This window comes from Trachypithecus francoisi, unplaced genomic scaffold (assembly GCF_009764315.1).
Source record: "Trachypithecus francoisi isolate TF-2019V2 unplaced genomic scaffold, Tfra_2.0 Contig00586, whole genome shotgun sequence".
Classification (NCBI taxonomy): Eukaryota; Metazoa; Chordata; class Mammalia; order Primates; family Cercopithecidae; genus Trachypithecus; species Trachypithecus francoisi.
In genome coordinates, this window is record NW_022680749.1 from 7,504,373 (window position 1) to 7,520,683 (window position 16,311).

At 39.6% G+C, this 16,311-nt stretch overlaps 1 protein-coding gene across 1 annotated transcript; it reads left to right on the forward strand.

The window, feature by feature from the left end:
• The first annotated feature begins 2,846 nt into the window (after positions 1-2,846).
• On the forward strand, positions 2,847-14,979 carry IFIT1 (interferon induced protein with tetratricopeptide repeats 1). Its single transcript, XM_033215960.1, has 2 exons — positions 2,847-3,029; positions 13,270-14,979. The coding sequence occupies exons 1-2, from the start codon at positions 3,025-3,027 to the stop codon at positions 14,699-14,701; spliced, it is 1,437 nt and encodes a 478-aa protein (XP_033071851.1). The 5' UTR covers positions 2,847-3,024; the 3' UTR covers positions 14,702-14,979.
• Positions 14,980-16,311: the final 1,332 nt, after the last annotated feature.

Consider the following 16,311-nt stretch of genomic DNA (forward strand, 5'->3'; position numbering starts at 1 on the left):
GGATATAGCTTATAAAAAAAACATGCAAAAAAATTCCTTTTTTTTTTTTTTTTGAGACAGCGTCTTGCTCTATCACCCAGGTTAGAGTGCAGTGGTATGATCTCAGCTCACTGCAATCTCTGCCTCCTGGGTTCAAGTGATTCTCCTGCCTCTGCCTCCTGAGTAGTTGGGATTACAGGTGGGTGCCACCACCTCAGCTAATTTTTCTATTTTTGGTAGAGACGGGTTTCGCCATGTTGGCCAGCCTGGTCTCGAACCCCTGACCTCAGGTGATCCACCAGTCTTGGCCTCCCACAGTGCTGGGATTACAGGTGTGAGTCACCGCACCTGGCCAAAAAAAAATTCTTAAACTCTACTTAGCACCATTCTGGAGGTGTTTTGTTAATTTTGTTTCTTTTCTGAAACTTCTTGTGTCTGTAGTTGTTTCAAAATATGCCTGAAATGTAAAAAAAAAAAAAAAAAAAAAAGAGTTGATAAAAATTCTAGTAGTACTTGAATAGGTTGCAGTAAACCCAACTGTGGGTCAAGGTGGGCTGAGTGCTATCGTGGGCTGAGAGGTCTCTTGAAGTTTCATGAGAACATATGTAAGTCATCAAATTATTTACAACGAAGAATTTCTGGAGTCCGAGGCCTCTCTCCATGGATGCGATTGGAAGCAGTTTAGGAAAAATCTCAGAAGCCAACAAAATAGTTTTCATACAGTGGTCAGAACACTGAGAATGACATTCCTCAGTGTGCCCAGTTAAGTGAGGGTTGAGATCTGTCAACCTATACCAAATGACTTATCAGCTGAGGAAACTGAGATTCATAGAGGTGAAGCAGTTTATCATAACTGGTCAGTCCCTTGCAGGGCCCACCTTAGACTCCTGGCAATGAACACACAACCTAGTGCTGAAATTTCATTTTCTAAAAGTTTTATTCTCTCTGGTTCCCATTTTCTTATCTGTAAACACACACACACACACGATTAGCTTTTCTTTCTTTAATATTGTTCTATTCTGTTTCCCTCTTGGGTTTGTTTGTCCCAAAGAGACACTAAGCAAGATTCTGAATACCTAAGCAGCCTGGGCCAGAGTCCCATAGAACCAAGACTGCTGCCAAATTCACAGCAATGGCAAGATAAACTTTTTGTTCATATCTCTGCTTGCTATCTAGTGCACTGGCAAATTGAAAACCCATTTTTTTTCCTGTAAGAATTCCAAAGACATCTTGCTCCCCAAAAGGAGATGTTTTCTAATTCATCTATTTCAACATTTGCTTGTGGCCTGATCATGTATCTGAGTGCATGACAAAACCTGTCCTATTAGTTCAGAAATTCTTATTTGTGTAGAACTTTCTAACTAGTTGTTGAACTCTCTGTGGAAGCTTACAGAACTGGTGAGAGCTGACGTGGGAGATGAATCTGGCAGGGAGTTGAGCAGAAATTGTTTAGATCTGGCAGTGTGCCCAGTTAAGCGTTTCCAAAAGGAAAACACTCTTGTACCTGCTCCTCTTCTGCTTCTTATTTTAAAAGACAAAGTAGGTAGCTTTATTTTAAGGAAGCAATGTTTTTATTTATTGTTGTTGTTGTTGTTATGATTATTTGAGACAGGGGCTCACTCTGTTGCCCAGGCTGGAGTGCAGGGGTGTGACCATGGCTCACTGCAGCCTCTACCTCCTGGGCTCAAGTGAGCCTCCCACCTCAGCTTCCTGGGTAGCTGGGACCACAGACACACACCACCACACTCAGCTTTTTTGTTTGTTTGTTTTTTGTAGAGTTTGGGGTCTCACTATGTTGTCCAGGCTGGTCTACAATTCCTGGGCTCAAGTGTTCCTCCCACCTTGTCTTCCAAAATGCTGGGACTTACAGGCCTGAGCCAATGCACCTGGACAAGAATCTTTTTTTTTCTTTTGAGATGGAGTCTTGCTCTGTCACCAGACTGGGGTGCAGTGGTGTGATCTCGGCTCATTGCAACCTCCACCTCCTGGGTTCAAGCAATTCCCCTTCCTCAGCCTCCCAAGCAGGTGGGACTATAGGCGTGCACCACCATGCAGGGCTAATTTTTTGTGTTTTAGTAGAGACAGGGTTTCACCATGTTGGCCAGGATGGTCTCCATCTCCTGACCTCGTCATCTGCTCACCTTGGCCTCCCAAAGTGCTGGGATTACAGGCATGAGCCACCGTGCCCAGCCAAGAATCATTATTTTTAACTTGATGACTGAAAATAAGGATAACAATAATCACCACTTACTTGCATGCGTCTATGTGCCAAGTAGTTGCTAACTATTTAAACTCAAATTCCATGAACTGTAGTTGAGGTTGTACTGGAATTTGACTCAGAAGACAGTGTCCAAGCTGCAGGAATAGAGGGCTCTCTATTCCAAACCATAGCTCCTTGCTTTTACCTCCTGCCTAAGTCATCAGGGGTTAGAAGGCTTTCTAGGTATTGTCCTCTTTCCTTCATTCCTAAACCAGATTCGTTACTTATTTCCATCAAGCTGAAACCAAAAGTAGCAACCAAAAGCCTTATTACTCAATTAAGAGTAGATTTTTATATTTGATAGTAGATTCCTTCTAAATATAGAAACTGAAAACAGAGCTACCTCCTTCAATTCCCATTTTTCTGTGTAGTCATCCAGAATCCAGCCACCAACTGCCACAATAGGCAACAACGGACTGATGTTCTTTAGGGAGGATGCGAATCTGGATCCAAACGCTGGCCAGTGATTGGGTTTCTGCAGCACTAGAAACATCTATGGTTGCAGGTCTGCAGTTTATCTGTTTTATCAAATAGAAACAAAGTTTCATTTTCCCCCAAGCAGGAATTCAGCTAGCTTTACTTTCACTTTCTCGTTTTGGTTTCCCAGGTTTCCAACTTGCAAGGACACACCCACAGCTTATACCATTGGCTGTTGTTTAGCTCCCTTATATAACCCTGTCTTGGGGTTTAAACGTAACTGAAAATCCACAAGACAGAACAGCCAGATCTCAGAGGAGCCTGGCTAAGCAAAACCCTGCAGAACAGCTGCCTAATTCACAGCAACCATGAGGTAAGGATTTCTTTGCCTCTCTGCCATAATACCAAAAATTTTTGAAAAAATGGTAATTAAATACTATTTCAACAGGTTAGATCTCAGTGAGGTCAGGTTTTCTAATTCCTCAATTTGAGTATCTGCTTATGGACTGAATGTGTGCGTGCATGTGTGTGCACGTTCGCACATACATAAATTGTTTAATTAATGCATTTTTAGTTTGTTAGTGTGAACTTGAGGAAGCTTACCTCATGCTGTAGCCCAAAGAAGGGGAGGGAAATGGGAAAAGAGTTTTGCAGGAAGGGAGAACATGATCCCAATCTGAGAGATTCCTTCCCATCAGATTCAATTCTGTCTGATCTGGGGAAGGAATGGACAGCTTGTCTGGGTAGAGGCATTGCTTTCTGCTGGTTTCTTACCACAGAGAAAAAGCAGGACCCACAAGACTGTGAAAGCCTCAGTCTTGCAGCCTCTCTGATGTCTTGTGGTTAATACAGTGGAGATGTGGTAGCAAAATCTCACAGCCTTCCTCCGTAGGCTTCTGGTCTCACTTTCTGCACTTCTGGCCTCTTACAACAGGTTTTCTTAATCAGACTGAGCTTAAGCTAAACAGATTGCCTCTTCCCTGGAAAATCCAGGCTCTTGGTATATCCTTGACTGAAGATGATCCACATCTGCTTGGGAAGATCCATATCTTCCTTACCTAAAGGGCTTCATGTGGGAATTCCTCAGCTGATTTAAAAACTGTTACTTAGGCCAGGCAAGGTGACTCACGCCTGTAATTCCAGCACTTTGGGAGGCCAAGGTGAGCAGATCACCTGAGGTCAGGAGCTCGAGACCAACCTGGCCAACATGGTGAAACCCCGTCTCTACTAAAAATACAAAAAATTTGGGCATGGTGGTACTCAGGAGACTGAGGCAGGAGAATCGCTTGAACCCGGGAGGCAGAAGTTGCAGTGAGCTGAGATTACACCACTGCACTCCAGCCTGGGCAACAGAGTGAGACTCCATCTCAACAAAACAAAACAAAACAAAGCAAAACACCATTAGTTAATACTGATTTGTAAATTTTCCCCTCAGTGCTCCAGTGGCCAAAATTTTGAAGGGGTAAAAATTCCAGAAAATGCACATTACAGGCCTATGATGAACCCTCCTCTGTAAACAGATGGAGTGGGTACTGATAATTAAATCATAATAATATTAAATGATCTAAAGGTAGTTATCACTTTCTGAATTCTTATTAAGTGCCAGCCTGGCTTCTAAAAGTGTTATGTAAATTATTCCATTTAATTCTCAAAAGATACTTACGAGGCAGGTACTTACACAGTCATGCATCATGTAACAATGAGGACACACGCTGAGAAATTTAGCTGTTAGGCAATTTCATCATTGTGCAAACATCAAACCTAGATGGTATAGCCTACTACACACCTAGGCTATAAACCTGTGCAGCATATTACTGTACTGAATACTGCAGGCAACTGCAACACAATGGCAAGTATTTGTTTATCTAAACATATTTAAACATAGAAATGGTACAGCAAAAGTGTGGCATTAAAATCTTATAGGACCACCACCAAATATGTGGTCCTTTGTGGACTAAAATATCATTATGCAGTGCATGGCTATATCATCCTGATTTTACAATAAAGAATCTTAGATTTAGAAATCTTAAGATCACATAGACAATAAGTGGTAGCTTTGAGATCTGGACCAGGATCTCTACATTCAATGATATTTCATTAAACCTTTAAATCAATGTTTCCCAAAGGGTGCCAGTGGGGGCTCATGAGATTTTTTCAGATGGCAAACTCGTTTGCTTTTATGTTTTCCTGCTTTTATGTTTATGTCAACATGTACTACAGAAAAAAATTTATATATATGTATATATAATTTGTAGAATTTTATTCAGTTTAGCAATGTAATTTTTTATTGTGATAAAATACATGTAAAATAAAATTTATCATTTTAATTACTTTAAAGTATGCAATTTAGTAGTATTTAGTATATTCATGATACTACTGTTCAATCATCATCACTATCTAGTTCAAGAACATTTTTCTCACTATGTGGAGAAACTCCATAGCCATTAAGCAGTCACTCCCTACTTGCCCCTTTCCCTGGGCGCCAGCAACTGTTAATCTGCTTTCTGTCTCTATGGATTTGCCTATTGTGGATATTTCATATAAATGGAAACACATGCTATGTGGTTGTACTGAATTTTTATAATTTTATATTTCCTAAGCGTCCCTTTTTGAATATTAAGTTGGACTTTCTCATTCCAGAAGTGGGGCTCAGTCACCCTTGACACAGTTTCTAGTTCTTCACCTTTTTCCAGTTCCTCAATGTGATTGATCCAGATATCTGCTTTATATAACTACTTCCTGGTGACCACTTTCCTATAGCATAGCAGGGTATGACCTATTTGACTTGCCCCCACTGACCTCACCCCCCATATGGACCAGGTAGATGCGCTGCAGTGACCACCTCTCGGTCACACCATGACCCCTTGGCAAAACTTGCACCTGCTTACTCTAAACCCACCAAATAGAACTCTCCGCAGGAAACCCACCTAGGTAACACCCTGGCCTCCCATAAAGGCTTGGGCCTACATTCCCCACTCGCTGGTTGAGCATGCATGTCCTCAGTGGTTCCCCCTTTCCCATTGGCCCTGCAAGGCATATTGCCCTCTTCTTTCTGGATCTGTAAGTAATAAGCTGCTTCTGTTATTTCACATGCTTTTTTTTTTCAATTGCCTCCTTTGTATCTCCCTGACCAACACACTCAAACCCAACTTCTTCACTGATCATGGCTTTCCAAGAGAGTGGCTATCGGCCGGGCGCGGTGGCTCAAGCCTGTAATCCCAGCACTTTGGGAGGCCGAGATGGGCGGATCACGAGGTCAGGAGATCGAGACCATCCTGGCTAACACAGTGAAACCCCGTCTCTACTAAAAAATACAAAAAACTAGCCGGGCGAGATGGTGGGCACCTGTAGTCCCAGCTACTCGGGAGGCTGAGGCAGGAGAATGGCGTAAACCCGGGAGGCGGAGCTTGCAGTGAGCTGAGATCTGGCCACTGCACTCCAGCCTGGGCGACAGAGCAAGACTCCGTCTCAAAAAAAAAAAAAAAAAAAAAAAAAGAGAGAGTGGCTATCTCGGCAGAAATAAACTAAACACATGTCAGGCAAGAACCACAAGGCCATCTGCCCAGTATAAACAAGTTTCCTATAAAAGGGGACACCTACACATAGATCAGACACTTAGGCATTAGGCTGTTCATCAAAATAAAGAAACATCCCAAGAAAGGCACATTGTAAATGTGCCTTTAGACATTAGGCTTCATCAAAATAAAGAAATACCCCAAGAAAGGCACATTGTAGATATCCATGACCAAATACCCTGGAGCTCTTTCAAGGCAGGGCTATAGATTGTAGCCACTCTCATGAGAGAGACCTCAAGACGAAATTAGGAAAAAAAAAAAAAATACAACAGTGACCTTTTGGATCAGTTTTTTTCATTTAGTATAGTGCTGTCAAGGTTTATCCCTGTTGTATCATGTATCAGTACTTCATTCCTTTTTGTGGCTACATAATATTCCACTTTAGGGATATATTAACATTTTTCTATCCATCGGTTGGTGAACACGTAGGTTGTTTCCATTTTTTGGCCATTATGAGTAATACTGCTATGAACATCTGTGTGCAAGTTTTTATTTGAACACCTGTTTTTAATTATCTTAAGTATATATCCAGATGTGGAACATCCAGGAATGTATACCCAGGAATGTGTCATATGGTAAATATTATGTTTAACTTATTGAGGTACCACCACATTGTTTTCCACAGCAGCTGCATCATTTTACATTTCCACCAGCAATGTATGAGGGTTTCAATTTCTCCACATCCTTATTGTCTTAGTCCTTTTTGTGTTGCTATAGAAGAATACCTGAGGCTGGGCAATTTCTAAAGAAAAAAGGTTTATTTAGCTTACAGTTCCACAGGTTGTACAAGAAGTATGGTGCTGGCATCTTCTCAGCTTCTGGTGAGGGCTTTGGTGCTGTGTCAAAACACACTGGAGAAGGTCAAAGGGGAAGCACGTACAAAGAGGGTCTAAACCCAGGGGGCATCCTGACATTATAACAACCCATTCTCAAAGGACTAATCCATTCCCCCAAGAACCAATCCAGTCTCATGAGAATGAGAATTCACTCACTGCTACTGGAATGGCACCAGATCATTCATGAGAGACCTACCTCTATGATCCGAACACATCCCACTAGGCCCTACCTCCAAAATTGTGACACTAGAGATCAAATGTCAGTAGGAGATTTGGTGGGGACAGTCAAACTATATCAAAACCATAGCACTTGTCAATACTTGTTCACCTATTCTCCTTTTTTAAAATTATTATTGTAGCCAACTTACTGGGTGAAAAGTGATACCTCATGGTTTTGGTTAGCATTTTTCTAGTGGCTAATGATGTTGAGCATCTTTTCATGTGTTTGCTAGTCCTTTGTGATTATTCTTTGGAGAATTGTCTACTGAAGTCCTTTGCTCATTTTTAAATTGGGTTGCTTGTCTTCTTGTTGATGAGCTGTAAGTATACTTACATATATTTCTCCATACATGAGTAATCACACACAAACAAATATAAAAGGATTTGGTTCTTTATAAAACAAAAAATAGGGTAGTGTTTTGGACACTTCTTTACAATTCACTTTCCTTGATTAACTGTATATTATGAAAGTCCATCAAGCTCAACTAGTTTTGATCTAATTCATGTAGTCGAGTGGCTACATAATATTCTATGGTATAGATATACTTAATTAATTTAACCATTCCCTATTAATATTTCCAGTTTGTTGCTAATATATACAGTGTTGGTAATGAATATTCTTGAGCATACATCCTTATGTACTGGTGATTTTTTTCTGGGAGATAGATTCTGAGGAGTGGAATTACTTTGTTGAAGGAAATGTAATTTTAATGACTATCATTAATTTTAATTTTGATTTTAAAATTAAAATTTTAATTTTAATTACTTTAAATTTTCATGACTGTCATCATATTGATCTTGAAGGCCATAATAATTCATGGCTTCAGAAATTGTGTCCTCATCCATTTAAACTCTTGCCAATCTGAGTGGAATAAAGTTATAAATTATTGCTTCTTTAATTTGCATTTCTCTAATGACTAGAGGCTTAGGGCATCTTTTTTCTTTTTATAGAGACAGGGTCTTACTGTGTTGCCCAGACTGATCTTAAACTTCTGACCTCAAGCAAATCTCCTGCCTTAGCCTCCCAAAGTGCTAGGATTATAGGCATGAGTCATTGTCCTGATCCAGAGCTTTTTTTTTTCATATTTATTGGCCATTTATATTTGCTCTTCTACAAATTATCTATTCATATAGATTTCCAGTGGTCTGTTGAACTATACCAATTTGTAAAACACTTTATATATTACAAATGAGAATCTTCTCCATATTAAAAACATTTTCCGTATTTTTATTATTTTTCTATTTGTTTAGAGCACCTTTGCCATAAATAAATCATAAATTGTTTCATTATGGTAAAACATATATAACATAAAATTCATAATTTTAACCATTTTTAAGTGTACAGTTCTATGACATTAAATACATTCACTTTATTGTGCAGCCATGACCACCATCCATCTCCAGAAAATTTTCATCTTCCTAAATTGAAACTCTGTACTCATTAAAAAATAATTTCCTATTCCCTCCTCCCCCAGTGTGGAGGATCAGTCAGAGTGATGGGAAAAACTATAGGGAAAGAATGCAAACCTTCTGAAAGTTCAGAAGTTTCTGCAGAGCCCTGGAGGAGAATAGCTGAAGGCAGCTGTTCTATAACCCTGAGGCAGAGGGCAAGGAGTAGGTACAAGGGAGTGTGGGGGAATTTATCTTAAACAGGCTTGTTTACTTATAAATGTTAATTACCTACAGGTTGTGTTGGCTCCAGGTTTTCGGCATCGTGCCTGCGCTGAATAAAAGTAAGCATCTCCAGCTTCTCGGAGATGTTCTCTGGCCATTAGAGCCAGGCAGTCACCTCACTGCTTTTACACTGCATACCTGTGTCTGAGTACTCATTTCATCCATCAGTCAGGGTCTGCGGGACAGACCTAGCACACCAGTCCCTGTTAATCACTGTTCTACTTTCTGTCTTTATGAATGTGGCCACTCTAGGTACCTTATATAAATTGAATCATACAATATTGTCCTTTTGTGACTGGCTTATTTCACTTAACATAATACCTTCAAAGTTTATCCATGTTGTAACATGGATCAGAATGTCTTTTCTTTTTTAAGGCTGAATATTCCATGGTATGTATATACCACATTTTGTTTATCCATTCATCCATCAATGGACACTTAAGTTGCTCCTACCTTTTGCTGTGTGAATAATGCTGCTATGAATATGGACAAATAAATATCTGCTTGAGTCCCTGCTTTCACTTCTTTTTGGGTATAAAACCAAAAGTGGAATTGCTGGATCAAATGATAATTCTATGGCTAATTTTTTTGAGAAATTACCATACCATTTTTCACAGCATTTGCCCCCTTTTACATTCCTACTAGCAGTGCACAAGTGTTTCCATTTCTCTAGATTCTCACCGATATTTGTTATTTCCTTTTTTTTTTTTTTTTTAAATAATAGCTAACCTAACAGACATGAAGTGGTATCTCATTGTGGTTTTCATTTGCATTTCACTAATGATTAGTGATATTAGCATCTTTGCATATGCTTATTGGCCATTTCTATATTTTCTTTGGGGAAATGTCTATTTAAGTCCTTTGCGCATTTTTTTAATCGTTGTTTTTTGTTGCTAAGTTGTAGTTTATCTATTCTGTATATTAATTCCTTATCAGATACATGATTTGCAAAAATTTTATTTCATTCTGTGATTTGTCTTACCACTCTGTTGATAGTATCCTTCCATGCATAAAAGTTTTTGGCCGGGCGCGGTGGCTCAAGCCTGTAATCCCAGCACTTTGGGAGGCCGAGACGGGCGGATCACGAGGTCAGGAGATCGAGACCATCCTGGCTAACACAGTGAAACCCCGTCTCTACTAAAAATACAAAAACTAGCCGGGCGAGGTGGCGGGCGCCTGTAGTCCCAGCTACTCGGGAGGCTGAGGCAGGAGAATGGAGAATGGCGTAAACCCGGGAGGCGGAGCTTGCAGTGAGCTGAGATCCGGCCACTGCACTCCAGTCCGGGCGACAGAGCGAGACTCCGCCTAAAAAAAAAAAAAAAAAAAAAAAGTTTTTAATTTTGGTGAAGTCCAGCTTAACTATTTTTACTGTTATTGCCTGTGATTTTGGTATCATATCTAATGAATCATTGCCAATTGCCAAATACAATGTTGTGAAGATTTTTCCTTAAGTTTTCTTCTGAGTTTTATAATTTTAGGTCTTACATTTATGTCTTTCATCCATTTTGAGTTAATTGTTATATATGGCATAAAGTAAGGGTCCTTTACCCTTTTTCATCTGTATATCCAGCTTTCCCACATTGTTTATTGAAAAAACCATCCTTTCCCCATTAGATGGTCTTGACATTCTTACTGAAAATCATTCCACCATTACTATGGACTGATTGTGCACTCCCAACCCACCCCTACCCCAAATTCTTACGTTGAAGCCTTAACCCTCTTATGTTGAACTGTTATTTGGAGATAGAATCTAAAAAGAGGTAATAAAGGTCAAATAAAATCGCAAGAGCAAGGCCTTAATCCAACAGAGCTGGTGTCCTTAGACACCAAAGCTCACTCTCTCTCTCTCTCTTTCTGCCACCGAGGAAAGGCCACTTTAGGATGCAGCAAGAAGGAGCCATCTGCAATCCAGGAAGATATTCCTTGCCAGCAACCAAACTGGTTGTCACCTTCATCTAGGACTTCTAGCCTCCAGAACTATAAGAAAATAAATTTCTGTTGTTTAAGACATCCACTCTGTTATACTGAGTTATGACATTCTGAGCTAACTAATACAGCCAGATAAGTAAGGGTTTTTTTCAGGGCTTTCTATTCGATTTCACTGGTCTATACATCTGTCTTTATGTCAGTGCTGTAATGTTCTGATTACTGTAGCTTTGTAGTAAGTTTTGAAATCAGAAAGTGTGAGACATCCAACTTTGTTCTTCTTTTTCAAGATTGCTTTGGCTATTTGAGATCCCCTGAGATTTCATATGAATTTTATGTTGAATTTTTCTATTTCTGCAAAAAACGTCATTGGGATTTTTATAAAGATTGCATTGAATTTGTAGATCACTTTGGGTAGTATTGGATAGTATTGACATCTTACTATTATGTCTTCTAATCCACTAAATGTCTTCTAATCTTCTAAAGAATAGAGGATGTCTTTCCATTTATTTATAGCTTCTTTAATTTCTTTCAGCAGTCTTATAGTTTCCAGTGTACAAGTCTTTTGCCTCCTTGGTTAAGTTTATTGCTAAGTATTATATTATTTTTGATGCTATTGTAAATGGGATTGTTTTCTTAATTTCCTTCTGGGATTTTTTAATTGTTACTGTATAGAAATATGACTGATTTTTCATGTAGATTTTGTATCCTGCAGTTTTGCTGAATTTATTTGTTAATGTGTAGAATCCTTAGAATTTTCTATATATAAAATTATGCCATTTGTGAACAGAGATAATCTTACTTCTTCCTTCCTTTCCAACTTGGATGTCTTGTATTTCCTTTTCATTCGTAATTGCTCTGACTAGAACTTCCAGTACTATGTTGAATAGAAGTGGTGAAAGCAGCATCTTCCCTCATTCCTGATGGTGGAGGAAAAGCTTTCATTTTTTCACCATTGAATATGATACTAACTGTAGGTTTTTCATATATGGCTTTAATTGTGCTGAGATCATTCCCCTCTATTAGTAGTCTGTAGTCTGTCGAGTGTTTTTTTCATAAAGGGTGTTGAATTTTGTCAAATGCTTTTTCTGCATCAATTGAGATGGTCATGTATTTTTTCCCTTCATTCTGTTAATGTGATATATTACATTGATTAATTTTTGTATATTGAACTATCCTTTTATATGAAAGTCTCCATTTAGATGACTTTTTTTTTTTTTTTTTTGAGACTGAGTTTCACTGTGTTACCTAGGCTGGAGTGCAGTGGTGCAATCTCAGCTCACTGCAACCTCTGCCTCTCAGGCTCAAGCAATTCTCCTGCCTCCGCCTCCCAAGTAGCTGGGACTACAGGCATGCACCACCATGCCCAGCTAATTTTTTTTTTTGTATTTTGAGTAGAGACGGGGTTTCGCCATGCTGGTCAGCTGGTCTCAAACTCCTGACCTCAAATTATCTGCCTGCCTCGGCCTCCCAAAGTGTTGAGATTACAGGCATGAGCCACCGCAACCAGTCTATATGACATTCTTGAAATGACAAAATTACAGAGACGAAGAACAAATTAGTGGTTACCAAGGATTAGGGGAGTAAAGGTGAGGAGGTGACAGATGTGACCATAAAGGGGTAATATGAGGGAGATGTGGTAGTGAAGAGTAGTTTCATTTCTTTGTCGAAGTGGTGGTCTCATAGGTTTACTCACATGAAAAAAATGCCATAGCACTATACAAAAGCATTGTTGTAGCAATGTCAATTTTCTAGTTTTGAACTATTGTATTATAGTTGTGTAAGATAGAATCATTGGAGAAATTGGGTGAAGGATACACTGGATCTCTGTACTGTCTTTGCAACTTTCTGTGACTCTGTAATTCTTTCCAAGTAAAAAAATGAAAAAAAAATTAAAACCCTGGTCAAATGTTCTCTCTTTCGTGTGGTCTTAATTTGTTGCATTCCACGCAGAGTAAGGTCCTAAAGTCAATGTTTCCTAAGATTCTGCATTTCTAACTGACCTCTGTCCTAGTTATCTTAATATCAAAACAAGAAACTCTTACATAGCATATAATATGCTCTCAGTGCTTTACACATGCAAGTTTATTAATCCTCACCAAACCCAGTGTGATAAATACCATCATTATCTCCATTCTACAAATAGGACTGTTAAGTACAGAATAGTTACTTGGCTGGAAATTGCTCTAGCTAGCATATGAAGCCAAGCAAACAATATCAATATCAACAGTCCATGAATAACTTAAAAATACATTAACTTTAATGAAATCTAAGTAAGTGTGATCCTTTCAAGGATAAGCACTAAAATACAAGGTGTCTTATCTGACGTTTTTCTTCTGGCTGTTCCTCACCTAACAAAGAAAATCTGTTTTTGTTTTTACAGTACAAATGGTGATAATCATCAGGTCAAGGATAGTCTGGAGCAACTGAGATGTCACTTTACATGGGAGTTATTCATTGAAGATGGTGAAATGCCTGATTTAGAAAATAGAGTCTTGGACCAGATTGAATTCCTAGACACCAAATACAATGTGGGAATACACAACCTACTAGCCTATGTGAAACACCTGAAAGGCCAGAATGAGGAAGCCCTGAAGAGCTTAAAAGAAGCTGAAGACTTAATGCAGAAAGAACATGCCTACCAAGCAAGTGTGAGGAGTCTGGTGACTTGGAGCAACTTTGCCTGGGTGTATTACCACATGGGCAGACTGGCAGAAGCCCAGGCTTACCTGGACAAGGTGGAGAACATTTGCAAGAAGCCTTCAAATCCTTTCCGCTATAGAATGGAGTGTCCAGAAATAGACTGTGAAGAAGGATGGGCCTTGCTGAAGTGTGGAGGAAAGAATTATGAACGGGCCAAGGCCTGCTTTGAAAAGGCGCTTGAAGTGGACCCTGAAAACCCTGAATTCAGCGCTGGGTATGCGATCTCTGCCTATCGCCTGGACGGCTTTAAATTAGCCACAAAGGGTTACAGGCCGTTTTCTTTGCTTCCCCTAAGGCAGGCTGTCCGTCTAAATCCAGACAATGGATATATTAAGGTTCTCCTTGCCCTGAAGCTTCAGGATAATGGACAGGAAGCTGAAGGAGAAAAGTACCTTGAAGAAGCTCTGGCCAACATGTCCTCACAGACCTACGTCTTTCGATATGCAGCCAAGTTTTACCGAAGAAAGGGCTCTGTGGATAAAGCTCTTGAGTTATTAAAAAAGGCCTTGCAGGAAACACCCACTTCTGTCTTACTGCATCACCAGATAGGGCTTTGCTATAAGGCACAAATGATTCAAATCAAGGAGGCTACAAAAGGGCAGCCTAGAGGGCAGAATAGAGAAAAGATAGACAAAATGATAAGATCAGCCATATTTCATTTCGAATCTGCAGTGGAAAAAAAGCCCACATTTGAGGTGGCTCATCTAGACCTGGCAAGAATGTATATAGAAGCAGGCAATCACAGAAAAGCTGAAGAAACTTTTCAAAAACTGTTATGCATGAAACCAGTGGTGGAAGAAACAATGCAAGACATACATTTGCAGTATGCTCGGTTTCAGGAATTTCAAAAGAAATCAGAAATCAATGCAATTATCCATTATTTAAAAGCCATAAAAATAGAACAGGCATCATTCATAAAGGATAAAAGTATCAATTCTTTGAAGAAATTGGTTTTAAGGAAACTTCAGAGAAATTCATTAGATCTGGAAAGCTTGAGCCTCCTTGGGTTTGTCTACAAATTGAAAGGAAATATGAATGAAGCCCTGGAGTACTATGAGCAGGCCCTGAGACTGGCTGCTGACTTTGAGAACTCTGTGAGACAAGGTCCTTAGGCACCCAGATATCAGCCACTTTCACATTTCATTTCATTTTATGATAACATGTACTAATCATCTTTTCTGCTTACTGTTTTCAGAAACATTATAATTCACTGTAATGATGTCATTCTTGAATAATTACATCTGATAAAATATTAGTTGCAGTCAACAATTAGTGAAACAATGTGTGTGTGCATGTAAGAAAGAGAGAAATCATTTGTATGAGTGCTATGTAGTTGAGAAAAAAATGTTAGGTAACTTTGTAGGAAATAAAATATTGGACTTACACTAAATGTTTAATTCATTCATTTTCTTGTGAAATAAAAATAAAATCCTTAGCTCCTCCACCAACTGAACCGACCCTTTTGGCCAAGGAGACCCCAGAAACCTTAAAAACTAAGTCTCCCAACCATGACGAGATGAGAGATCATTCACACCTCATTATATCCCCTCCCTTGCTAACTGCCATTAGACTTTTTCCACTGAGTTAAACAGAAACCCATGGAAAACAAAGAACAGAAGACTCACTCCTTGGCTGACTTCACCTAGCTCACTCCACCTAGCACCACGGCCAGACCCCCTTCCCCTCTTGCGGGTTCCACATGACAACTGATCAGCCTCCCTCCTGATAAGTGACCACCGCCCACAGACTGGTTCTGGCCAGTCCGTGGAGGCTGCACACAGGGTGCCTCAATGTCCTTTGTTTCACCTTTTGACATATGAAGCCTAATTTTGCTGCATTTTAATGTTAAGTCTCCACCACAAAGTGAACACAGAATGCTTGTAACATACATGTTTGTGTACCACTCTTCTATGACTGCTCCTCATGAATATTCATAGCCCCCCCATAACCTGTTAAATATGTGTGTCTAGCCAATCTACCAAGCATAAAACTTCTGTAATACCCTCCCTCACTCCAAGAGCCTGCTTTTGGTTGCTGTGGTAGGCTCTGTTTCCCAGGCTGCAGGTTGTGAGAGAGGAGGCTGCAGTGGCTCATGCCTGTAATCCCAGCACTTTGAGGGGATGAGGCAGGAGATCACATGAACCCAGGAATTCAGGAGCAGCCTGGGCAATGGCAAAACCAACCATCTCTACAAAAAAATGCAAAAACTTAGCTGGGTGTGGTGGCGTGCAACTGTAACTCCAGTTCCAGCTACTCAGGAGGCTGAGGTGAGCGGATTGCTGGAGCCAAGGAGTTTGAGGCTGCAGTGAGTCTTGCCACTGCAATCCATTCTGGGTGATAGAACGAGACTGTGTCTCAAAAAAAAAAAAAAAAGTTTTCTTCAAATGTATACTGCTTGTGATTTTATGTCAACATCATCAACAAATAGCTTTCAGTGCAAGAAACCAAAAGTACTGTAATAAACAGGCAAATATTCTTCCCAAACCTCATGCTGTTTACAATCTAGTGAGAAACACAGAAAGCGGTACACAGTCAATTAAAGGTTAGCTTTCTCCATGAAGATGTTTTAGGTTTAATTCAATGTGAAAGTGTTTCAAGGAGTTTATCTTGTTTTATGCCATTTTATTTGAAGCACTCTTTACTAAGTCATTTGCTGACATTAATCTAGTTAAATCAAGAAATATTACATGAAAGGTTGCTAAATAATCAGAGATCATTGGTA